General features: G+C 40.9%; 1 protein-coding gene across 1 annotated transcript; it reads left to right on the top strand.

The window, feature by feature from the left end:
• The first annotated feature begins 1,968 nt into the window (after positions 1-1,968).
• On the top strand, positions 1,969-26,419 carry SLFN5 (schlafen family member 5). The gene is made up of 6 exons (XM_046677854.1): positions 1,969-2,050; positions 3,259-3,390; positions 15,457-16,508; positions 17,767-17,892; positions 21,455-22,175; positions 22,350-26,419. The coding sequence occupies exons 3-6, from the start codon at positions 15,497-15,499 to the stop codon at positions 23,158-23,160; spliced, it is 2,670 nt and encodes an 889-aa protein (XP_046533810.1). The 5' UTR covers positions 1,969-2,050; positions 3,259-3,390; positions 15,457-15,496; the 3' UTR covers positions 23,161-26,419.
• The last annotated feature ends 631 nt before the right edge of the window (positions 26,420-27,050 follow it).

Here is a 27,050-nt window from a genome sequence, read left to right on the forward strand (position 1 = left end):
CACACAGCAGTGAAAATGAACGCTCTGGATACATGGCTAAAGCTGTAAAGCAAAATGTTAAGGACTTGGAGCAAGTTCTGCAGAATACATACAATATGATACTACTTACACATGGTTTAAGTGCATGTAAATGTGTGAAATAATGTCATATATTGATGAGTGGCAAATACACATGTAATAAAAGTATACAGAATTGCATAGGAATAGTGACTTCAAATTCAGAAAGTTGCATTGGTTGTCAGGTGAGCAGGGGACGGGTGGGATAAGGGAATGAGACCAGTGTGGGGTACACAAGAATATCGCTAACGTTTTATCCTTTAAGCTGGGTGTTGAATACATGGGTGTTCAGTGTGTGATTATTTTTGTACTTTGTGTACACCTTAGCTATTGGACAATACATTTAAAAATTGAAGAGCCATCCCTTAACCCCAGCCCCCAGAGATGACCACAAGTGATGTCGTCCAGACGTTTCCCTCGGCTTTGATTTTCCGATAAGTGGCCAGCCTCCTTCTCTCCCTGGCCGCCCCCCTCCCCCCTCCGCCCGCTCTGCAGAGTGCCCCGCTGGGAGCCCCCACGTCTTTTCTGGCAGGGATTTGGCGGCGCGCTTGGGCAGCAAGGGAGACTCACCAGAGACCTGTGCTGTCCTAAAATGACCTTTTCCAGCCCCTTTTCCATTAGCTGAAAGTTTCAGATTCTCCCTACACGCAAGGGGTCTGGTTGGGCCTGATTCCTGCCCCCATCTTGAGAAGTGAGCCAGACAGTGAGCGTCCCTGGGCCAGACCCAGCTTGGCCTCAGTGTCCTCAGCCTGGTCCATTCAGACCTCAAACTCTTGGGGAGAAGATGGGAGAGAGAGAATTTGCTGGAAGGGCTCCAGCGGTCCTCCGAGTTATGGGCGCGGGAGTTGGAAGTGATGAGACGGAGAAACACTTATTTACCAGAATTTTAAGAGGGCAGAGGAAGACGGAAGGAGTGCGCCCCGGGAGAGGAGCAGCTGGAGTCAGGACTGGACTGAATGCTCCAGGGATCCCCAAGTGCTACTTACGCCCGTGGGGGCGCGGGCTCGGATCAGCTCCCGGGCAGCCGGCTCCTCGCCCCCTTCGCCGCGCCGGGCTGTCGTTTCAGTTCCCCGCACGGCCACCGCGGCGCAGCGGCGCGCGCCGCAAGCCCGGCTCGTCCAGAGCGTCCGGCTTGGAGGCCCGCGAGGAGCCAGACCCTTCGGGAGCGCTCAGAACTTGTTAGGTAGTAGAATTAGGACGGATGAAATGAACACTGACGCTTCTGCAAAAGACCCTGGTGTGATAAAGTCTGCAGTGGGCAGATGAATCAAGCAGACAATTTCTCTTTTCTTTCACCAAAACGCCATCGCCCTAGCCTGCCGGGGTTCTTCCAAGCGGCGACAGTCCCAGCAGGTGTCAGTGAGAGCCCCTAGCGGCGATCATCAGCCCTGTACAAACTACGGCACCCGCAGAAGAAAGGAGGCAGAATCAACTTTCTCTAGTTACGGGGTGGAGGTGGGGCGAACCCAGAGGCTCCTTTCTCTGCTTCTCTCTCCGCGCCACGCTCCCACCTCCTCACTTCCCTGGCTGCTGATGGGGCCATTCGAACTGGAATCGAGGGGCGGGAGGCGTTGCGCGGAGCGAGCGTCCAGAGCGCGCCGAGCCTGGGGCGGCCGGGGAGGGCTGGAGGACGTGGGGCTGCGCCGCGATCTCCCTCCTCGGGTGCGAGAGAGAACTGCAAATCTCAAAAAGAAATTAATCAGAAAACATAGAGAAGCAACAAAGAAAACCTCCCCCCCGCCACAAAGAAACCCCACACCCCACGCGTATCCGCCAAAGGTAATCAAGGCGGTTGTCCTTGCAGGGGTGGGTTTCCCCGTCCACAGAAGCGACGCTATTGGGCTGTCGCTCTGTCTCCTGCGCAATGCCCCGCCCCCGAGTTCAGCTGATAAAAGGACCGAACCCTGTAGGGTCGAGACCTCTGTTCTGAACTTGGGAGCCCCCATCGCCTTCTCCCGGAGTGAGGCGCGCTGCAGAGGAGAAACCTTGGCCGGTAATGATTGCCCCGGGCTCCTTTCACACAGGTCCTCCAAAAGCTCCTCTTCTTTCCTTCCCCAGGTCCTCGCCGGTTCCCCGACCCGGCTGTGCCGAAGGCCTGGGCAGAGCCCGAGAGCTCCTTTCCCGCTCGGGAGACTTGGTTTGTTGACTCTCAGTAGCAACTTCCAACGACAGGCGGGCAGTGGCGCATCGGAGAGCTCCGAGGCTCGGAATGCCCGGCGAGCTGGGGAGGAGGGAGAGGCGCGCAGCGCACAGCCTAAATCTGACCAAATCCAGCCTGGTAAAATTTCCCCGCGGTTCAGGAGCGCGAAGAACTTGAGAGAAAACAAATAAGTCGGGTGCTGAGGCTCCTGAAGCTGAAGCCAGCGAGCTTGTGGCCTGGGGACAAATAGAGTCAGTGTCGTTTATTACAGGAGGCTGAGGCTGGGTTTCGCGGATGGCCTGGAAGCCCCTGGCGCAGTAAGCTCCTCAAACTGTAACGGCATCGGACAGGGTGGGCGAGCTCCCAGGGTAGCCCGCGAAGCCCTGTATCCCCCATCAAGTGACTAACTAGAACTCCCGTGGGTTCTGTGTGCAGAGGCTAGGCTGCCGTGAGTGCTCCGTTCCCCTCTTGCACACGACGGTTGTAGGAACCGGAAGGGAAGCCTTGAGGACTAGGGCGGGAGGGAGAGGATGCTTGACGGTGGGACTTTGGAGGTTCCTCAACCGATGGCGGGTCTCCCTCGGAGCCTCTAGGAGGAGATGGGGTCGGTGGCTGTTTCCTAGCCTTGCCCTACTAGAAGATGGCGAGGCTACGCCTGCCTTGGTGAGGAAATAGAAACTGATTCCACTTCCGTCTGTCAGGGGCGAAGATGAGAGTTCCTGTGGCCAGACGATGAGGGAAGTTGAGCAGTTAAGCAGGACAGCGCCCTGTGTCGGGGGTTGGAAGGGTTCATTTAAATGTCACAAGACTCTTCAACTCTTTTTGTTTAAATAAGCAGATGAGCCATCCCAAGTTTTAGTACCTTTTGCAAGTGAAAGAAGAGTGAAATGTGATGATCTGCTCCTGGCCTGATTATGAAAATTCACAGGTGTTTATGCATAACAGAAAACAGAAATCAGTATTAAATATCTGCCAAATGCAAGTGATGGTGACGGACTCGCTTGTTAATGTAAGCCTTGAATAAATATCCTCATTTGGGTGGTTTTTGTTCGTTTCCACAGTTTTCCTGGAGTTTCCACCAAGATACCATCTGCACGGCTTTGGCTGTGGACCCCAGCCTTCAGCCAGGTGCGTTACAGACAGAGGCCCCTCCCACCTTGCCAGTAGTGGCTTTTTGGGTCTGCGCCAACGTGGTAAGTCAGCACTGGCTCTGAATTCCTCTTTCTTTGCCTTGAGTTTCTCTATCAATCAATTGCTATTGATTCTCAGTTTGGTACCTGGGTTTTGTTACTGGTTCCCATTTGCTTGGCATCCTTGGTGGAATCAGGCATTCCTTTTTACCCCTTTTTGCTCTCTTTTGTGTTAGTTCTGTGTTGTGCTGTTTAAAAGTGTTTGTCGTAAGAAGAATCACAAGTTAGAACACAGGCATACACTGTATAGCCCTGTTCAGCTGGCCTCGTGGACCAGTGCGTTTGCAGTTCTCCCTGAACTGATGTCCGTTTGGACGAACTTGGCTGTGAGTCATCAATAAAACCAGATAACTTTCTCCTGCCATCTCGAGTTTTTGTCCTGAGATCTTGGCTGTGATCCAGAGAGAGTGTTCTCTCTGGTTTTCCACCTGCTGGGGATGCAGATTGTCCCGTCTGTGTCCAGAGGTGACCAACTGTAAGATGGGGGACCTGAGACACAGGTCGCACAACCGTTACATTCCTACAGATGGTCGCCACCTCTGATGGGGTCTTCTAACTGTCAATCCTCTCCTCTTCCTGGAAAACGCTCACTTCCTATACACTTTATACTGATTCTTGCACTTATATTTCTAAGTGGCATAACTTCACTAAGGATGATTTGGGCCTTCAATGGCTCTTGGGAACATTTGACTTCAGCAAAGCCATTCATTTGAGAGGCGCCTTAGAAAAGTAAAGGAATAGGATTTCTCAGGACCAATTGGACAGCGGGTCTTTTTTTGGGGGAGGGGGTGTATAATTGGCATAACACTATATTAGTTTCAGGTGTACAATGTAATGATTCGATATTTGTGTATATTGCAAAATGTCCATACAGTAAAGTCCACAATAAGTCCAGTTAACATCCATCACTATACATAGTTATAATTTTTTTTCTCGTAATGAGAATTTTCAAGATCCACTCTCCTAGCTACTCTCAAATATGTAATGCAGTGTTATTAACTATAATCACCATGCTGTACATTCCATCCCCATGATTTATTCATCTTATGACTAGAAATTTGTACCTTTCGACCCCCTTCACCCTTTTCACCCATCCCCCAATCCCCCACCTCAGGCGACCACCAATCTGTTTTTGTATCCATGAGCTCGGTTTTGTATGCTTGTTTGTTTTTTAGATTTCACATATAAGTGAGATCATATGGTATTTATCTTTTTTTTCTTTTAAAGATTTTATTATTTTTTTTCCTTTTTCTCCCCAAAGCCCCCCAGTACATAGTTGTATATTCTTCGTTGTGGGTCCTTCTAGTTGTGGCATGTGGGACGCTGCCTCAGCGTGGTTTGATGAGCAGTGCCATGTCCGCGCCCAGGATTCGAACCAACGAAACACTGGGCCGCCTGCAGCGGAGCGCGAGAACTTAACCACTTGGCCACGGGGCCAGCCCCTATCTTTTTTCTTTGGTCTGAGTCGTTTCACTTAGCATAATGCCCTCAAAGTCTATCCATGTTGCTGCAAATGGCAAGATTTCGTTCTTTTTTATGGCTGAGGAATATTCCATTGGATATTTATACACCACATTTTCTTTTTGTTAATAACTTTTTTCCCAATTTTGTTGAGAAATAATTGACATACATCACTGTACAAGTTTAAGGCTTACAGCATAAAGGCTTGATTTGCATAAATTGTGAAATGATTATCACAATAGGTTCAGCTCACATCTATCTTCTTATATAGATAAAATAAAAAGAAAAGAAAGAAAAACAACAGAAAAAAATTTTCTGCTTGTGATGAGAACTCTTAGGATTTACACTAACTTTCCTCTGTATCATACAGCAGTGTTAGCTGGAGTCATCTTGTTGTACATTACCTCCCTAGTGCTTATTTATCTTTTAACTGGAAGCGTGTACCTTTTGACCACCTTCTTGCAATTCTCCCTCCCCCAGCTCTCCACCTCTGGTAACCGCAAAGCTGATCTCTTTTTCTATGAGTTTAGGTTTTTTTTTAGATTCCACAAATAAGTGAGATCATACAGCATTTGTCTTTCTCTATCTGACTCATTTCACTTAGCATAATGCTTTCAAGGTCCATCCACGTTGTTGCAAATGGTAGAATTTCCTCTTTTTTTATGGCTGAATTATATCTGTATCTATATCTATTCCATAACTTCTTTATCCATTCATCCATCAGTGGACACTTAGGTTGTTTCTATGTCTTGGCTATTGTAAATAATGCTGCTATGAACAGGGGGTGTATATCTCATTTTGAGTTAGTGTTTTTGTTTATTTTGGATATATTCCAAGAAGGATATATTCCCAGCTTGCTGGATAATATGGTAGTTCTATTTTTAAATTTTTGAGAACTCTCCATACTGTTTTCCATAGTGCTATACCAATTTATAATCCCACCAAGAGTGCAGAGAAAGGGTTAGTTTTCTCCATATCCATGCCAGCATTTGTTATCTCTTGTCTTTTTGATGATGGCTATTCTAACAGGCATGAGATTATATCTCATTGTGGTTTTACTTTGCGTTTCTCTAGTGACTAATGATATTGAACATCTTTTCATATACTGTTGGTCTTTTGTATATCTTCTTTGAAGAAATGTCTATTCAGGTCCTTTGTCCATTTTTTAATTAGGTTGTTTTTTGCTATTGAGTTGTATGAATTATTTATATATTTTGGAAATTAACCCCTTATCAGATATATGGCTTGCAAATATTTTTTCCCATTCCATAGGTTGTCTTTTCATTTAGTTGATGGTTTCTTTGCAGAAGCTTTTTAGTTTGATGTAGTTCCACTTGTTTATTTTTTATTTTGTTGCTTGGGCTCTAGGTGGCATATCCCAAAAATCATTACCAAGACCCATTTCAAAGAGTTTTATTCACATGTTTCTTCTAGGAGTTTCAGGTCTTACATTTAAGTCTTTAATCCATTTTTGGTTATCTTTTGTGAGCGGTGTAAGATATGGGTCCAGTTTCATTCTTTTATGTGTGAATATCCAATTATCCCAGTGCCATTTATTGAAGTGACTGTCTTTTCTCCATTGAATATTCTTGGGTACACTGTCAAACATTAGTTGAACGTATACATTTGGGTTTATTTCTGGGCTCTTAATTATATTTCATTGGTCTATTTGTCTGTTTTTATGCCAGTACCATGTTGTTTTGATGATTATAGCTTTATAGTATAGCTTGAAATCAGTTAAGTGTAACGCCTTCTGCTTTGTTCTTTTTCAAGATTTCTTTGGCTATTCAGGGTATTTTAGGAATTATACTATGTCTTCCTTATCCATTAATGAACAAATGGATATTTAGGTTGTTTCCATGTCTTGGCTATCGTAAACAATGCTGCCATGAACATGGGTGTGCATATTATCTCTTCAAATTAGTTTTTGTTTTCTTTGGATACCTGGAAGTGGAATTGCTTGATCATATGGTAGTTCTATTTTCAATTCTTTGAGGACTCTCCATACTGCTCCGTAGTGGCTGCACTAATTTGCATTCCCACTAACAGTGCACAAGGATTCCCTTTTCTCTACATGCTTGTCAACTCTTGTTATCTCTTGTCTTTTTGATAGTAGTCATTCTAACAGATGTGAGGCGATATCTCATCATAGTTTTGATTTGCATTTCCCTGATGATTACTGATGTCGAGCACCTTTTCACGTACCTGTTGGACATCTGTGTGTCTTCTTTGGATAAATGTCTATTCAGACCCTCTGCCCATTTTTTAATCAGTTTTACTAGTTTTTTTACTAGTGAGTTGTATGAGTCTTTATATAGTTTGGATATTAATACCTTATCAGATATGTGATTTGCACTTCATTGCACTTCATTTTGCTGATGGTTTCCTTTGTGGTGCAGAAGCTTTTTAGTGGTATGTAGTGGTATGTAGTCCCACTTGTTTATTTTTGCTTTTGTTGTTAAATCCAAAAAGTCATCGTCAAGACTGATGTCAAAGAGTTTATGTTTTCTTGTAGGAGTTTTATGGTTTAAGATCTTACACTCAAGTCTTTAATCCATTTTGTTAATTTTTGTGTATAGCGTAAGATAAGGGTCCAGTTTCACTTTTTTGCATGTGGCTGTCCAGTTTTCCCAACACCATTTATTGAAAAGACTGTCATTTCCCCATTGTTTATTCTTGGCTCCCTTGCTGTAAATTAATTGACCACATGTACATGAGTTTACTTCTGGGCTTTCTATTCTGTTCAATTGATCTGTGTGTTTGTTTATATGCCAGTGCCATGCTGTTTTGATTACTATAGCTTTGTAATATAGTTTGAAATTAGGGAGTGTAATACCTCCAGCTTTGTTCTTTCTCAAGATTGCTTGGGCTATTTGGAGTTTTGGGCAGCAGTTTTGATTGGTATGCAGAGGCCTCCAAATGAAATTCTGAATCAAAAATTCCTTCACTAAAAGATTCTTTTCCCAAGGCTAATGAGAAATTAGCAAACTAGACTCGTCCCTAGCAAATCCTCTCCATCCTCGTCCTCCAGTTCCCTTTCTGTATTCAGCTCTCTTTTCCCCCTTATCCTTCTGGTCTCTCTCTTACACCTCAGTCGACTTCTCCCTCTTCTTCTCCTTATTCAGAACCCCCTCATCTTTAACCAAGACTCTCCTAAAACTCCAAGATATCAGTTGCCTCTAAAGATCCATTCCTCCCATAAGCAAGGTATACAGGCAACCGTAAAATTTAAACCTTGGACCCCAGCTGAATTAAGAGCTATACTTAGAGATTTCCCTAAACCCAGACAAGACCAGCAAATATTCACAGAAGAATTTGGAATTCTTTTTGGTGCACATGACCAAGGTTACCTAACCTACATCAACTTGTACGTTTGTTGGTCAGAAACTCAGATGCTAAATCCTGGATGGCAAAAGCTGGTTGGATTGACTCAGAAGGGGACCCATAGGAGCTCTTTTTCCACAATAAACCTGAGGGTCAAAGAAAAAAAGGTCCAAAAAGTAGGGTAAAGTCTCTTAAAAGTCAGACCTAAGACATTTCCAATAAAAATCAAGTAGACTCTAATTCAATCGTGCAAACAGTGAAAAGATGAAACCGTTACCCTTTGCTTGGCTGTTGTGGAAATTTGCTCTGCCTCTTTCAGTGTGCCTTTAGACCAGGACGTTCAATACCTTTTTGCTTTCTCCTGGGGAGGACAACCATAAAACTGGGGAGTCATGCCCCAGGAGTTCACTGAAGCTCCCTGTTTTTTTCCTATTTTGTCCTCAGTCAAGACTTTAAAAATCTAAATTTTCTTTGGGACTCAGTTCTGATACAATATATAGATGAACTCCTACTTTGTTCAAAGAACAAGGAAGTCAGTGAAAAGAATTCCATCTACTTGCTGTCACTCTTAGCAGAAAAGAGATATAAAGTTTCAAAAGATAAATTACCTGAGATAAAATCAGCCTAGGTGGTAGAACTTATTGCACTTCTGGAGTTAGTCAACTAGCCAAAGACCAGAGAGTAAACATACACAGATAACTGGTATGCTTTGGGAGTAGTGCATGACTTTAGGGTGCTTTAGAAACAAAGGGAGTTTCTCACCTCTACTGGAACCCCCTTCAGAAATGAACAGAAATATGAGGAATTTTTAGAGGAACTCCTACTTCTTGGAGAGGTAACTATTATAAAGGATGAGAACCATGCAAAAAGAGGTAATAGAGAAGCTAAAGGAAATGCTCGAGCAGATCATTGTTTTCCACAAGAAGTCAACCAAGGTTATGATCTTATCTAAACTGTCAAAGGATAAATATCTTGAGGGATTCAAAGAGGCTTATAAAACACCATTGTTTAGCCCCTGATTTTGAAAAGTAAGAATGGAGAAAATCTGATTGTACCCTCAACTCAGATAATCTGTGGCACTCTCAAAATGGCCGCTTGCTGGTACCAGATTTTAAATGGATATTAGCTAAAGTTCTTCATGAAACCACTCATTATGATCTAGACAAATGGGCTGCTATCTTAAATCAACATTGGAGAGGAAATTTTAAAAAGACAGCTGAGGCTATTTTCAGGTCATGTGATGTCCATCAACAACATAATTCTGGAAGAACCATAAAGCTGGAACATGGTCAGGAATCAAAGCCTCAAGGTCCTTTTAACACCTACAGATGGACTCTATCCATCTTCCATCCTCCATGGGGCTTGAACATGTTATTGTAAGTCTATTTTCAGGATGTGCTGAAGAATTTTCTCACCAAAAAGCTACAGTCCTTGCAGTCACTAAAAGACTGCTTGATTTTGTGTTCCCAACCTGGAGTGTACCAACTTTTATATCAAGGGATCAAGGCACACACTTTATAGAAACCATATAAAAGAACTTTGTAAATTGTTACTCCTTACTTAAAAATTATTACCGTGTACTATCTTCTGGAAATGTTGAGAGAACAAATGGCCTTTAATTTAATTTAATTTTAAAATCGAATCCTTTAATTTAGTCCTTTAAAGAAAATTAGTAAAACTTTCAGAAACTTTGAGCTCCCTTGGCCAAATATGCTCCCACTAGCCCTTATGGCCATATGGTCTATTCCCTTGGGGACACATTGGTTATCCCTCTGTGAATTAGTAGCTGGAAGGGATTTCACCTCCAATGCTAGACTATGTCCTATCACATGCAGATATGGCAAAATATTGCAAGGGACTCATGTACTATACCCAGTCCTATCACCAGCAGGTTAAGGCTGCCTTCCCATAACATCATCTTAAACAGCCTCTTCATGATCTTCAAGCAGGAGATTTCATCTATTGGAAGAGACATCAGAGTAAAACTCCTGAACCTCATTGAAATGAACCTTATCAGGTACTATTAACGACAAATACAGTAGTGAAACTCCAGGACGTCAATCTTTAGGTTCGCTTTTCACAACTGAAGAAGTAATTGAGAATTCTACACAATTAAAACTATTCCAATAGAGGACCTCAAACTAAGGGTTCTCCGAGATCTTCCAGGGGTAGCTGATCTTCAGAAGTAGACAGCTGACCCAAGACCTTCAGAACAAGTGGATGACCTTGCATAGTGGATGGGTTCCACCCAAGACAACAGACCGAGACCCCTGTCGAGTTTCTGGGTTTTTAAAAGATCTGTTTGTTTATAATCCTTCTTCTCATTGTCAATAGACCCTTGGTTGTCATGTACCCATGATGAAACTTTTTCTCTTTTCTTCGTTTCTTATAATAATTGTTAGGTCAGAACATACTCACTAATGCACTTCTGAGATTATCTCAAACAGTGGCCACTGCTCCCAGTCTTACTGACTGCAGAGTATGCCATCCATCCCCAGAACCCGGTAATGAAAACCTCTGGCCAACTCCTGTCTCATTGAATGAGACCATAGAGAATTATAGCCAATGGCGTTTCCACTTTACACCTTCATGGACAAATTGCCTTAAACAAATAAACTTGTGGCTTTGCTAGTGTCCCTCTCTCCCAGAAAAAGAACCAATTATTACAATCTATTGATCAGACCCTAGGTAATGAAGTTTGGATTCAACAACCTTCACAGGAGAATGGGCCAGATACTCAGCACCTGGCAGAGCGGTGATCTAAAAATGTATCCCAGATGTTGTAAGGCCTTGGTTCCAACTTCGTGTTGTGAACCGGATCTCTGATATCATTTTCCTCCTGCCTGAAGACTTTCTTTAACATTTCTTGTATTGCAGTTCTACTGCTAATGAATTCATTCAGCTTTATATGTCTGAGAAAGTTTTTACTTCAACTTCATTTTTTTATTAATTTAAAAAATTGAGGTGAAATTCACATAACAGAAAGTTAACCATTTTAAAGTGAACAAATCAGCAGCATTTAGCACATTTATAATGTTGTGCAACTACCACCTCTGTCAAGCTTTAAAACATTTTCATCATCATTCCCAAATAAATCCTAGTAAGTGGTTATTCCCCTCTTCCCCTAGTCCCTGGCAACCACCACCTCCTTTCCATTCTGGGTATTTCTCATAAATGGAATCATACAATATGTGACTGTCTGGGTCAGTCTGGGCTGCTGTAAAAGAAACTATCATAGTGGATTAAACAGCAAACGTTTATTTCTCACAGTTCCGGAGGCCGGGGAATGCAAGATCAAGGTGCCAGCAGATCTAGAGTCTGGTCAGGACACTCTACCTGGTCTACAGACAGGTTCCTTCTTGTTGTATCCTCCAAAGGTAGAGAGAGCAGAGAGACAGGAAGCAAGCTCTCTCTGTCTCTTCTCTCTCTCTCTTTTTTTTTGGTGAAGATTAGCCCCGAGCTAACATCTGCTACCAATCTTCCTCTTTTTACTGAGGAAGACTGGCCCTGAGCTAAAATCTATGCCCATCTTTCTCTGCTTTGTATGTGGGATGCCTGCCACAACATGGATTGACAAGCAGTACCATGTCCGCACCCGGAATCTGAACCGGCAAACCCCGGGCTGCCACAGCGGAACATGCGAACTTAACTGCTGCACCACTGGGCTGGCCCTACTCTCTGTCTCTTCTTATAAGGGCACTAATAACATCCTGAGGTCTCAGTTCTCGTGCCTTAATTACCCCCTAAAGGCCCCACCTCCTAATACCATCCCAATGGGGATTAGGGTTTCAATATACGAATTCTGAGAGGGCACAGACATCCCATTTGCAACATGGATGGACCTTGAGGGTATTATGCCGAGCGAAATAAGCCAGACAGAGAAAGACAACAGTTTTTTAAAATAAGGTATTGTATTTTTTTATGGCTGAGTAGTATTCTACTGTGTGTGTGTGTGTGTATACATATATATGTGTGTGGTATATATGCGTATATATATATACACCACATCTTCTTTTTCCACTCATCCATTGATGGGCACTTGGGTTGTTTCCACGACTTGACTATTGTGAATAATGCTTCAGTGAACATAGGGGTGCAGAAATCTCTTTGCATTGTTGACTTCATGTTCTTTGGATAAATACCCAGTAGTGACATAGCTAGGTCATATGGTATTTCTATTTTTAATTTTTTGAGAAACCTCCATACTGTTTTCCATAGTAGCTGCACAAGTTCGCATTCCCACCAGCAGTGTATGACGGTTCCCTTTTCTCTACATCCTCTCCAACATTTGTTATTTTTTGTCTTGTTATTATAGCCATTCTGATAGGCATAAGGTGATATCTCATTGTAGTTTTGATTTGCATCTCCCTGATCATTAGTGATGTTGAGCATCTTTTCATGTGCCTGTTGGCCATCTGTATATCTTCTTTGGAAAAGTGCCTGTTCAGATCCTCTGCCTATTTTTTTTTTTAGGGAAAGATTTGCCCTGAGCATAATGTCTGTTGCCAATCTTCCTCTTGCTTTTTTTCCTCCACAAAGCCCCAGTACTTGTTGTATATCCTAGTTGAAAGTCATTCTAGTTCTTCTATGTGAGCCACTGCCACAGCATGGCAACTGACAGATAGGTGGTGTGGTTCTGTCACCAGGACGCAAACCCAGGGTGCTGAAGTGGTGAGCACGGAACTTTAACCACTAGGCTGTTAGGGTTAGGTCCCTCTGCCCATTTTTCCTTCTTTCTACTTTTTTTTTTTTTTTTTTGGAGGAATCTTGACCCTGAGCTCACATCTGTGCCAGTCTTCCTCTATTTTGTATGTGGGACACTGCCACAGCATGGCCTGAAGAGCAGTGTGTAGGTCTGCTCCCAGGATCCGAATCTGTGAACCATGGGCTGCCAAAGTGGAACTTGCTAACTTAATCACTGCACCACTGGGCCAGCCCCCCTCTGCCCATTTTTTGATTAGGTTGTTTCTTTTCCTGTTGTTGAGTTCTTTGTATATTTTGGAAATTAATCCCTTGTCAGATATATGATTTGCAAATATTTTCTTCCAATTGGTAGGTTGTCTTTTTGTTTTCTTCCTGGTTTCTTTTGCCTTGCAGGAGATCTTTAGTCTGATGAAGTCCCATTTGTTTATTTTTTCTATTGTTTCCCTTGTCTGAGTAGACGTGGTATTCGGAAAATGCTGCTAAGACCAATGTCAAAGAGTGTACTGCCTATATTTTATTCTAGGAGTTTTGTGGTTTCAGGTCTTACATTCCATTTTCAGTTAATTTTTGTGTATGGTTTGAGATAATGGTCTACTTTTATTCTTTTGCACATGGCTGTCCAGTTTTACCAACACCATTTATTATAGAGAATTTCCTTTCTCCGTTGTATGTTCTTGGATCCTTTGTCAAAGATTAGCTGTCCATAGATGTGTGGTTATATTTCTGGGCTTTCACTTCTGTTCCATTGATCTGTGTGTCTGTTTTTGTGCCAATACCATGCTGTTTTGATTACTATAGCTTTGTAGTATATTTTGAAGTCAGGGATTCTGATCCCTCTAGCTTTGTTCTGTTTTCTCAGGATTGCCTTGGCTATTTGGGGTCTTTTGTTGTTCCATATAAATTTTAGGATTCTCTGTCCTATTTCTGTGAAGATTGTCACTGGGATTCTGTTTGGGATTGCGTTGAATCTGTATATCACTTTAGGTAATGTGGACATTTTAACTATGTTTATTCTTCCAATCCATGAGCATGGAATATCTTTCCATTCCTTTATGTCTTCTTTGATTTCTTTCAATAATATCTTATAGTTTTCAGTGTATAGGTTTTTTACCTCCTTGGTTAAATTTGTTCCTAGATATTTTGTTGTTGTTGTTGCAGTTGTAAATGGGGTTGTAGTCTTGATTTCTCTTTCTTCTAGTTCATTATTAGTGTATAGAAGTGCAACTGATTTTTGTAAGTTGATTTTGTACCCTGCAACTTTGCTGTAGTTGTTGATTATTTCTAATAGTTTTCTAGTGGATTCTTTAGGGTTTTCTGTATGTAGAATCATGTCATCTGCAAACAGTGAGAATTTTACTTCTTCCTTTCCAATTTGGATATCTTTTATTTCTTTTTCTTGCCTAATTGCTCTGGCCAAAACCTCCAGCACCATGTTGAGTAGTAGTGGCAAGAGTGGGCACTTTGTCTTGTTCCTGTTCTCAGAGCGATGGCTTTCAGTTTTTCGCCATTCAATATGATGTTGGCTGTGGGTCTGCATCTAGGTTTTTGAGGATGGAAATGCACGGGGCAGGGCCAGGACATTGTCCAGATAGCATGACATCTTCTTGGTTCACAGTGAAGTCTCTGGTGGTAGAGGGTTTTGTAATTATGTGTGAGTTGGTTTAGTTGCTCTTTCTTCTTCCTCAGCTGCCTGATTGGTCCAAGATTGGCAGCTGCAGAGATGTGTATCACGCATGCCTGATCTTCAGTCCTGCAGTGTGGTTGCAAAGATGGTGTGTCTGCACACTCTCATTCAGTTTTCCCTCTTTCTGAGATTCCTTATTGTCAGTTAGGTTTAGGAAATGTCAAAAGCCCACCTCAACCTACCAGCCTGGTCGTTCCAAACAAATAGTCAATAATTTGTAATTCCAAACAAATTATATACAAAAATATATAGTATATAATTGTAATTATACATAAAAAGATACTTTACTATAGAAAGAGAATATATATTATATATAAAAGTATATAACATACATAAATATGTTTTGACAAGATAGGAACTTCTTTGACCAGGGGATGCTAAAGGATCTGTTCCATAGCAACAATGATAAATTACCAACTCAATCAGATTTTCTCCTTCCCAAAACTGGGTTATAAACTGGGCAATGTGAGAATTGCCCAGGTCTCAGTGAGAGGAGAAAGACAAAACACCAAGAAAAACAATACACAGTACACCCCAGAGATACCTCTGACCACGAAAGCTTTCCAGTTACATTCCAGCTCCAGTCCATGTGTGTCTTTGTAAAATTTCCTATTTTCTGCAGGTGACCCAAGAGACCTTGCCACTCAGAGAACTGGGAGAAATGGTTACTAAAATCACAGCATAAAAATAGCCTCTTGATCATTTCTCTGGTGGGCTTCCAGCAGACTTATCTCCTCAGCCTGTCCTACACCCCTAATTCAGGCATCAATCTGGCCTCAAGCCCTGTGGTAATAAATAAAGTGACTAACTTCAGAAGAGTGGCCTCAAATTGTCGATTTTCCCACCACCCCTATTCTTGTCCTACTCTAATGGCTCTGTCTTTCTGATTTTTTTAGGAGGACATTTCAGGGTAAGACTAGGACAAGTGCCGAGAAGATGAGTCTCAAGATTGATTTGGAAACAAACTTTGCTGAGTGTGTTTTAAATGCAGGAAAAGTCATCCTCGGGAATAAGCAAAGGAGTGAAATGTACCCTCAACTGCGGGAAGAACAGAATGAAATCATCTTGCATGCGATATGTGCCCTACTGAATTCTGGTGGGGGAGTGGTCAAAGCTGAGATTGAGAACAAAGAGTACAATTATGAAATTCATGGAGTAGGGTTGCATCTACCATCAATTTTCAACGGCTATTTAGATGAGATGCAGCAAGGAGACCTCTTTTTGATTTTTGTGAAATCATGGAATGCAGAGGCCTCTGGCGTACGGCTCGCTACCTTGTGCTCCAACTTGTACCACAGATATAGAACATCTACTGACGTCATGAGTTCTCACGAAGCGCTGGCGTTCCTCACAGAGAAGACTCGGACTGTCACGAATATTAATGATTCCAGTTTAAGTCCACGGAACGTTGGGGTTGGTGTCCAAAATGAAGGTAACATAAAGGCCTCAGCTGCTGCTCTGTTTGCTAGAGCTCACCTTCAGTACTTGGAAAAGCTCAACTTTACTACGTCCAAGCATGTCGAATTTAAAATGTTCTCAACAGACGTGTCGCGATGCTTTAAAGAGAGTCTCCCCAGCTGTGTTTCTGCATTCGCAAACACTGAAGGAGGATTTGTATTTTTCGGTGTGCACGATGAGACCCTTCAAGTCATTGGAAGTAAAAAAGAGAGAATGGATCTTACGGCCTTGAAGGCTTCCATTGATCGCTGTATTAAGAAATTACCTGTCCACCACTTCTGTACACAGAGAAATGAGATAAAATATGCCGTCAAATTCCTCGAAGTACACAATCAGTGCGCCCTCCACGGATATGTCTGTGCGGTCAAAGTGGAACCGTTCTGCTGTGCAGTGTTTGCCAAAATGCCTAGTTCCTGGCAGGTGAAGAACAATTGTGTGAGACAGCTGAGCACAAAGGAATGGGTGGCCTGGATGACAGAAGCTGACCCAGGTCAGAGAGCAGAATCAACAATGATTGTAATGTTTGCTGGGGCAGGGGAGGTGGGGAGGGAGGAAAGAGAGGTATTATTTTAGAATCTGGGGAAAGAGAGGTACTTTCAGAGTTGCAGATGCCCAATTTATTAATTCCTATAGATACAGTTGGTGAGTCATTGCCCTTTTTTTCTCTGCCCATCTTGAACAGCCTGCATTCAACAAACAGATGTCCTGGGCTAGTAAACCCACTAGAGGTTGGTGCAGCGGGCTGTCTGACCTAGTAATTTCTATTTCACATCCTTTCTCTCTCTTTTTTTTTTTGAGGAAGATTGGCCCTGAGCTAACATCTGTTGCCAATGTTCCTCTTTTTGCTTGAGGAAGATTGTCGCTGAGCTAACATCTATGCCAATCTTCCTCCAGTTTGGATGTGGGATGCTGCCACAGCATGGCTTGATGAGCGGTAGGCAGGTCTGCACCTGGGATCCAAACGTGCGAACCCTGGGCTACCAAAGTGGAGCAATGCGAACTTAACCACTATGCTACTGGGCTGGCCCCTTCACATCCTTTGTTGAGTTCATATTCAAGTCTCTTCTTCTTTTTGATCATGAACTCACATTTAATTATTCAGGAAATTCCTTTTTCACACGTACATATGTTTGCTCTTTAACTTACTGTCGCTTTCCCCTGCCTTCCCATTTGTGCATGGTTCCCTGAATTAAATATTCTCCCTTTCTCACTGCCCCACTTTCCTTTTTGAGCCCAAACATGACAGGGCTGTCCCTCTCCTTTCTCACTTTTCCTGATGAGAGCCAGCATGTGATGCTAATTGTGACTGATAAGCCAAAGGGTAGTGTTGGTGACATGCATCCACCGTGGAAAAGGAAAGCTCAAGATGAAATTAGGCAAAAGAAAATCAATGGTGACTTCTTCAGAAGTCCAGAAAAACAAAGTCCATTTCAGAATCTCCTCAGAAATTTATATCCATTGACCTTCATATCTTCTAATCATATTTTTTAAAAAATATAAACATTCTAAAAATGTAAAAATAGCTTGCTTCAATATAATAAAATTAAAAACTAAAAACTGTTGCTCTAAACCGGTTTTCCCCCCCAAGACATCCGTAGGCTTTCCTGAGCCGACTTAGGGTGTGAACACAAATAGCTGTGGGCCACGGCTTTGAGTTCCAAAACTTAGTGAAAGGCTTTGCAGCACAGCTCAGCTGTGAGTTGGCGTCTGCCTTTTTGCATATTGAACCCTTGGTTCTTGTTTCTAAGATCTGTCCGGGTTTTCTGAGATGGTCCTTGCGCTGAGTTTGTCATCCACCACACCCTGCAGCAGGAGCGTGTGCATTCATAAGAATTTGGAATGTCTGGAAGAACAGCAAAAACGTTACTTTCCAGGTAATTTGTCATCTCTGGTTGCTTTGGCACGTGTTGGTTGTTCATCCATATGGAAAAAAAAATAAAACTGGACTCCTATTTTATATTATACAAAAATCAATTTCAGAAGGTCTAAGGACTTTAAACGTCAGAAACAAACCTTTCAAACTTTTGGTAGAAAATGTACGTGAATAATTTTGTGTTATTAAGGTAAGAAAGGATTTCCTAAACTGGATACGAAAGTATTAAATTTAAACAAAAAGATTGCTAAATTTCACTACATTAAAATTAAGAACTTCTGTTCCTCCGAAATACCTTAAAGAGAGTGAAAAGATTTAACTACAAATTTGAAGAAGATATTTGCAATCCATGTAGCTGACAAAGGATTGGTATCTAGAATATATATAATAACTTACACAATTTTTAAAAGGACAAACAACCCAGTAGAAAAATGGGCAATAGTTATAAAGATGTATTTCTTAGAAAAGGAAACACGTATGTCCAATAAACTCATGGAAAGATGCTCAACCCATCAGTGATGAGTGAAGTGCAAATCAAAACCATAAGTCGATACCATCTTATCCCATTTAACTGACAGTCAGGTGTTGGGGAGGTTTTGGGTAATCAAGATCTTCTGAACATTGCTGCTGGGAATTAAGTTGCCCTAATCCCTTTGGAAAACAAATCTGGCATTACCTTGGATAGTTGGTCATCTGCATACTCTAGCATTTAGCGGTTCTTTCTAGTTTCTAGGGAAAAATGTGTACACGTGCCTCAGGAGACATATATCATTGGAGATATGCCCATGAGAGCTCATAGATTCACTATTTGTAATAGCCCCAAACAGGAAACAACCACATTATCTGTTGTCACAACAATGGCTAAATATATTGCAGTTTATTTACGTAATGGAATATTATTTAGCAGTACAAATGAAGGCACGACAGCTGTGCAAGCACAGGACCAAATCTGAGTAATGTGTGTGTACCTCTTGTTACAAACTTGCTCATAGATTTACTCAATTCTTTTATTGATTGTCTAGTATTTCATAGTATTCCTAAACAGGGATGTTGTTAATTTTGGCTATTTTTATTACAAAATATGTAACACAAACAGCAAGCACATAGAATGAAGATATAATTTAATAAGTAATTACGCAGTGAAACCTGTGTAACCACCACCCAGGTCAAGAAATAAGAACTTTTCAAAGACCCCTGCTATCATTTCTTTAACCAGTCCCTTTTTTGATGGAATTTTAGATGCTATCTAATTTTTTTCTATTTTAAAAAGTGCTACAATATACGTTTTCAACAAGTACCTTGAGGTGTTCCTTAAGGTTAAATTCCAAGTAGTAACATTGCTTGTAAATTTAGGTGAATGTTGCCAAATTGTAATTCAAAACATATACCAGAATACACTTTCCTCAAATGGTATCACGGCATTTCTCTTCTAGAAGAAGCTTAGAATCATTTTGTTCTACCAAAAAGAAAAGGACAATATAGGATTATTTTTTATGACAGTTACATGAAATTGATAAACTGGGAAAGAATTGTCATTTTTACAACAGTGAATTTTTTTTTTATAGTTGAACATGAAATGTTTGGCCATTTATCCAAGTCTTCTTTTACCATATTTCATCAAACTGAAGGAAAAAATGTTGCACTACTATTTATTTACCATTGAAAGAGAAAATAATGCCACTTAAACTATATGATGTATCTTGATTTCAGAGACATTGAAGTACATATAATCAGTGAAATATGGTGTCTCTCTCAATTGTTTCAAAGTTTTATGCATATTGTTACTATCTATGTTAAATTTTATTCCTAGAATGGGATCTTTATATGATAATTTCTGATTATGAATTGCTGGCATGCAGGTTTTAAAATGTACATTATACCATTTCTAAACATTTTACTTAATAATCTTATTAATGCAATATCAAAGGTAATTTTGAACAAACCGTTCCTATACTTATACACTTTATTTCTTTTACTTGTTTTAGTCCATTGGCCAATAATTCCAGAATGATGTTAAATCAAAATAGTAGTAGGAGGTGTCCTTAGTTTAGTCTACTTTTGTGGAAAATATCTCTAGTATTTCTCTGAGCCCAGACAAACTTTACTGGTGTGTCCCATTGCTTGCTGGACAGCTCAGTGTACCACAGGTATTCCAAACTGAGCATTTCCAAAATCCATCTCCTACTTTGACAATCTTCAGTTTCTTCTGTATATCCTGCCTATTGCTCTGCATCCTGTATTCTTTTTCTGCTCTTTCTTCCACGTTGCCTCTATCAGTTAGAGAGTCCATTCTCCATCCAGCCAAGCACAGAAATCTGCATTCATCCTTGTGTCTTCCCTCTACCTTCACTTCAAAATTCGAATTTTGTGTGTATTTGATTATCTTCTGGGGAGAGGGTTCATAGCTTTGATTAGATTCCAGATTTGGGCTTGTCATCTCCAAAGGTTTAAGGACCTTTTATATACATATATAAAAAGCCAAAACGTTTTTAAAAAGCACTTTTAAAAATTAGTTTTTAAAATTTACATCTGTAAAATGGAATTTCTTTTGTTATACCGTTCCAAGCGTTTTTAAACATGTAGAGATTCACATAACCACCGCCACAGTCAAGAGAGAGAACAATTACATCACCCAAAAAAGGCTCCTTCATGCTGCCCCTTTGCAGTCAAGCTCTTCAGTTCCTAGCCCCTAGCAGCCATTGATCTGTTCTCCATTCCTATACTTTTGCCTTGCACAGAATGTCATGTAGGCGAAATCATATAGTATACATCCTTGGCCAGGTGTTCTTTCCCCCCAGCTTTATGGAGATATAATTGACATATAACATCACATATAAGGTGTACAACATGATGATTTCATACATGTATATATTGTGAAATGATGACCACAATAAGATTAATTAACATATCCAACAATTCACATAATTACCATTTGTCTGGGTACGTGTGGTGAGAACATTTAAGATCTCTCTTAGCAACTTTCAAGTACCTAATGCAGTATTGTTCATTATAGTCAGCATTGCCAGGTGTTAAGATGGCACTACAATGGCTTCCTCCCCACCGTCGTCTCCACCTCTTTGCCTCTCACCTTAGACGTCAGCAACGCACACTGCCTGGAGTTGCCTGAATGGACCTTGCTATATCTTGTCTCTTTGTGCTTTACTCATGAATCCCATTTTGCCTATCTCTCTACTCCCCCATCCTTCTACTGGCTAACTCATAGTCATCCTTTAAGAAGCAGCTCAAGCGTCTCCTTCTTCATAAACACTTTCATATTTTCTTCTTTCTTAAGCCGTACCTCTCCTTGGTGTTCACATAACGCTTTGTGCACTTCTTTCCCATTGCATTTATCACTTCGTGTCATAATTATTGTTCGTCTCTGTTTATGCCAATCAGTTATCAGCTCCATCAGACTGGGAATTATTTTATCTTTTTGTTACTAATGCATAACCTAGGGCTGACACATGGTGGGACCCAAACGTGGATTGAATGTTTTACACATAAAGATGATTACTAGTGTGTCTGAGGATTCTCTAATTCATTCCAATTCTTTCCCTGTCTAGTATTTCCAGACAGAGTGTCATATATTCCAGACACCCTCTACAAGGAGCTGATCTCACAACATAAAGGACTGAGAGACTTAATCAATAGAGAAATGCGCTCTGTTTCTCGAGGAGTCTTGATTTTTTCTCGCAGCTGGGCTGTGGACTTGGGTCTGCAAGAGAAGCAGGGAGTAATCTGCGATGCTCTTCTGCTTTCCCAGAACAACATCCCACTCCTCTACACCATCCTCGGTGAGTGGGATGCGTGCTGGAAGGACTATTCTATGAGACTCGCCCGTTCCTTAAAGCTGAAGCTGGTGAACACAGGTGGCTACACTGGGAAACTGTGCATCACTCCCTTGGTCTTCCTGTTGAATCCTGACAGAACTGCAAAAACCCTTCATGGTTCTGATTTGCAAATTTACCCCGAGTCCTACAACCTTATGACCATCCAGCACATGGAAACTCTGTTACAGTCCCTTGTGATAGTCCTGCTTGGCTTCAGATCTTTCTTAAGTGAAGAGCTGGGCTCTGAGGTTTTGAACCTACTCACAGATAAACAGTACGAGTTGCTTTCAAAGAACCTTCGCAAGACCAGAGAGCTGTTTGTTCATGGCTTACCTGGATCAGGGAAGACCATCCTGGCTCTTAGGATCATGGAGAAGGTCAGGAATGTGTTTCACTGTCAACCAGATGACATTCTCTACGTCTGTGAGAACCAGCCTCTGAGGAAGTTTGTGAGGTACGCAGCCTAACTATATTCACTTTCTTTTCTTGAGTAACTTTGACTGATGTGTGGCTTTAAGTTTACATGCTAAGAGTCATATTATATTTACTGTTTCCAGAGGAGTTTAAGAGCAGAATTAGTGTCTTTTGTTTGATTCGGGAAACTTGACTGTATTTCTTACATTTTCAGCGAGAAAAATGTCTGCCAGGCAGTGACCCGGAAAACCTTCATGAAAAATAACTTTGAAAAGATTCAACACATCATCATTGATGAAGCTCAGAATTTCCGCACCGAAGACGGGGATTGGTATGAGAAGGCAAGAACCATCACTCAGAGAGAAAAGGATTGCCCAGGAATTCTCTGGATCTTTCTGGACTACTTTCAGACCAGCCACTTGAGTTGCAATGGCCTCCCCCCTCTCTTAGACCAAGATCCAAAAGAAGAGCTCACCAGAGTGGTCCGCAATGCAGACCCAATAGCCAACTACCTACAAGAAGTAATGCAGGAGGTCAAAGAAAAACCTCCACCCAACATCCCCGCTGGGTGCCTGGAGATGGTCCATGAAGCTCAGTGGGCTCAGGGTGTTCCAGGAAACTTCGAGAATATGGAGTGCTCAGACCTGGAGGAGATGGTGGTCCGGGTAGCAGAGAAGTGCCAGTTTCTCTTGAGGAGTGGTTATTCCCCCAAGGATATTGCTGTGCTTTTCAGCAAAGCAAGTGAAGTGGAAAAATATAAAGATAAGCTTCTAAGAGCAATGAGGAGGAGAAGAACGTCTCAGCTCGATGAGGAATCTGATCTGGTAGTACGGATCAAGGATGCGTCAGACATCACGGGCAATCATATTGTGCTGGACAGTGTCCGTCGATTTTCAGGCCTGGAAAGAAACATTGTGTTTGGTATTAATCCAAGCGCAGCTGAGTCAGCCGTTTTCTACAATCTTCTGCTCTGTCTGGCTTCCAGGGCAAAGAAACACCTGTATATTCTGAAGGTTTCTATCTGACAGGAAGATCTCAGTCTAAGAAACAATTAGGTAGCTCTCATCTCTAGTTAACTGTGAAACTATTGGGTCTAACCATTTAATCATCAAATATTTAATGAGCACTCATTGTGAGCCATGTCCTCTTCTAGGTGCTGGGGGTTGGGGATAGCAAACAAGACTGACTAAATTCCTTCTTTGGGGTAGAGACAGATCACAGACAAGTAAACAAATACAGGAAATTTTAGATAGTAATAGGGACATCCGAGTAGTAATTAGAGGCCCTGAGATGCAGAGATTGTGTGTGTGTGTGTGTGTGTGTGTGTGTGTAGGTAGGTAGATAGGTAGATAGAGGGAGGGGTTATTCAGGGTGGTCAAGGAAGCTCTCAGTGAGGGAAGAAATCATGAGAAAATCTTTGAGCCAAGAGTGCCAGGCAGACTCAGATAGGTTCGTTAGTTTTAACACAGTCACATCGCAAAAATGCATGGGTGTGATGTCCTGGGAGAGGATGAAGGGTGGAGAGCTGTAGAGTTTCTGGCCTTTTATGGGCAAGAATGGTTGTGACCTGTTTCAAAATGTAAGATCAAATGGTGCAAAGTATAATTTTTTTGTAAGACCACATTACATTACTTTATTGTTTTCCATTTTTTTATTTTAATGGCATTAGTATTTTTGATCACTATGTTTTAAAATACTTTATGTGTGCCTTTTGGTTATTTGGAATCTTGGCTCTTTAATTCTGCTTTAATATTATTCCTGTGGAGAGTCTTAGGTTATTATACGAAGGTAAGCTTGCCACAGTCCCCCAGGGAGACATATTGCGTTTTGTTCACTAATTTTAAAATGAGGGGGTCCCCAAGAGGATGAATGTACTAGATTCAAAGGTTACATTTTGTTTTTCGTTTAATTTAATAACCAATGAAATGGTGAAGTAAATCCACTCTTTGTTCTGCTGAGTCTTCAGATTTCCTGGAGTCTCTCAAAGGCTATTGCTGCACAAGCGCAAACTCCTTGTGTGTAATAGGTCTCTCAGAAATCCTCCCAGTATGTAAACCCAACAAATCTCTCTTTTCTGAGGGACAGAAACTAAAAAAATTTTAAGAGTTAATTCTCTCTTGAATACAGGAAGACGCCGCTATTCCCTAAGAAGAGGGAAATTTAAATCTCATTGTAAGACGTATGAAATTGAACCTAGAATTGATTATTTCTGGCCGCTGGTTACAATATCAGAACTTAACTTTTAAAATTTTAAGACATGCCCATGGGAAAGCATGGAATTAATCTATTGTGAAATGATTTACAGCTAACTTGGAATATATTGCAAATCACTTACTCTAGGATAGTATAGAGAGATTTAAAATAAAATGATTAATATCAAAATTGGCAATTCATTTAGTGCTCTATTGTCAATAAAATGGAGGAAGGCAAGTGGACAGAGTTTGATATTTTCAACTTACTAACAATTTTTCATTCAGTACCTATTTTCTGTATCCAGGAGTCTGCACCTTGGTACAAAATATCAATTGTCAATGCTTTGTATAGAATTTTAGTGAAAATTAAAAAAAAATTGGCAATTCTCAATAAAGACCTGAATGAATCCAGATCATAGACTTTCCCTTTCCCAAAACCTAAAAGAATACGCAAAATTAGTAAAACTACAGCCACAAGTTTATCAGTAAGAATGGAGCCCAACCTCATGCCATAAACATCCTATAGATGTATTTGGACGTAAAAAATAGAATAACAAAGATTTATATAAAGGCATAGCTACTGTCTCACCTGCCCAAAGCAGTACTGAGTAAAGCAGGTTCATGAAAGAAGGAAAACCAGAATTCTCATGAATATGATAAATTTGAAGAGTGGCAGCTGAGGCATTGAATAGGCAGCTCAGGGGAACAACATTAGGGGACCCTCAAGAGTAGAAGCCCCTGATTTTCCCTGAGGACTTTCTATAGGGCTAGGAAGTATTTTCTAGGGTTTCATGTGACTTCAATAAAGGAGGCAAAGCACATAGGAATAAGGTAGAGCTCCCCACTACAGTGGAGTTAATGGAATCTCATAGGCAACGATCAAGAGCACAAGCCAGGTTAACAGCGAGGGCTTCAAATAACGAGAACAGACCAGGCTACAGAAAAGTAGATGGAAGACGCCATCCAGGTCTCCACCTATACATTGGAAAGGAAGACAAACAAGCTCTACTTTATAAAAGGAAGTTGTCAAAGAGAGTCCTCTCATACCATCTTAAAGCACATGGAAAGACTATACTGAGCTGCTCTTATTAAGCATTAGAAAGATAAATGGCATGATAACTAGGCAGAAAGATAACAGGGAAAAATGTGAAAAAGAAACCTGCTATGAACCAGATGAAGAACCTATCCTGAAAGGAAGGATAACTCCAGGGACAAAAGTAAACTCCCACATGTCTCATGGTACAGAAGAATTTGAAAAGTCCATAAATTCAATAAAACAAGAGTTGAAAGACAAAATGATAAAGCAGCCAAAAGAGTTGAAGAAGGGTATCGCTAAGGAAACAGATTGTGAAATGTTACAGAAGAAAATAAGTTAGAAGCAACCAGAAATTGAAGACCCAATTCCCAATAGCCTATTGCTATTTTTTTCTATTTCCCCATCTATATTCTTTATTTCCCCTTTTCCTTTTTTCTGCATCCTTTTGATTTACTTCTGCATCTTTTAATGATTACATTTTATCTCCTTTACTGGCTTATTAGTTGTAACTCTTTGTTTTGCTATCTTAGTGGTAGCTCGACGGTTTATGGTATATGTATGTAACCTTATCACAGTCTATCTTCAAGTGATATTTACCATTTCATGTATCATATAAGGTCCTTAGAAAAGTATTCTTCCATTTCTCCTTTTCAAGACTTTGTGCTATTGTTGAGATACATTTTACTTCAATATATGTTATAAATCCCCTAATATGTTGATATTATTTTTGCTTTAAACAGCCACTTATCTTTTAAAGAGGTTTAAATAATATGAAGAAAATTCTTTATCCTTACCTATGCAGTTACCATTTCTGGTGATTTTTATTCCTTTGTGTAAATCTGGATTTTCATCTTGCATCATTTTCCTACTGTTCAAAGGAATTTCTTTAACACTTCTTATCGTGTAGGTCTGCTGATGATTAAGTTGTTCAGATTTTGAAAATCTGAAATTATGAAAAAAGTCTTTATTTCACTTCTTTTTTTTTCTGAAGAGGAGGATTGGCCTTGAGCTGACATCTGTTGCCAATCTTCCTCTTTCTGCTTGAGGAAGATTGTCCCTGAGCTAACATCTGTGCCCATCTTCCTCTACTTTATATGTGGGATGCCTGTCACAGCATGGCTTGATGAGTGGTATGTAGGTCCATGCCTGGGATCCAAACTTGTGAACCCTGGGCAGCTGGAGCAGAACAAGGAAACTTGACGACTGCACCACCAGGCTGGCCTCTCACTTCTGTTTTTGAAAGATAGCTTTGCTGGGTAGAGAACTAGGTTGGTAGTTTAGTCTTTCAATAATTTATATTTGTTGCTTTATTGTCTTCTATCTTGCATCATTTCCAGTGATAAATCTGCTGTCATCCTTATCTTTGTTCCTTTGTACATAATGTGTCATTTTTCTCTGTCTGCTTTTTAGATTTTTCTTTATTATTGGTTTAAGCAATTTAATTATGATGACCTTTGGTAACTGAAAAAATTTCTTGTGCTTGAGGTTTGTTGAGAGCTTCTTGGATCTATGGGTTGATAGTTTTCACCAAATTTGGAAATTTTTCAGCCATTATCTCTTCCAATATATTTTCTATATGCCGTCCTCTCCTCAGGTACTCCAGTTATATGTGTATTAGACCACTTGGCTTTGTTACACAACTCACTAGCGCTCTGTACTTTAAATTTTTTTCTTTGTGTTTTATATC

The sequence above is a fragment of the Equus quagga genome, chromosome 11 (assembly GCF_021613505.1).
Source record: "Equus quagga isolate Etosha38 chromosome 11, UCLA_HA_Equagga_1.0, whole genome shotgun sequence".
Classification (NCBI taxonomy): domain Eukaryota; kingdom Metazoa; phylum Chordata; class Mammalia; order Perissodactyla; family Equidae; genus Equus; species Equus quagga.

Bases quoted from the DNA above. Each gene is read 5' to 3' on its own strand.
- SLFN5 (XM_046677854.1), top strand. From the start codon at position 15,497: ATGAGTCTCAAGATTGATTTGGAAACAAACTTTGCTGAGTGTGTTTTA. The intron at 17,893-21,454 runs GTAATTTGTCAT...TTCCCTGTCTAG, and splicing joins GCAAAAACGTTACTTTCCAG to TATTTCCAGACAGAGTGTCA. The intron at 22,176-22,349 runs GTACGCAGCCTA...TTACATTTTCAG, and splicing joins CCTCTGAGGAAGTTTGTGAG to CGAGAAAAATGTCTGCCAGG.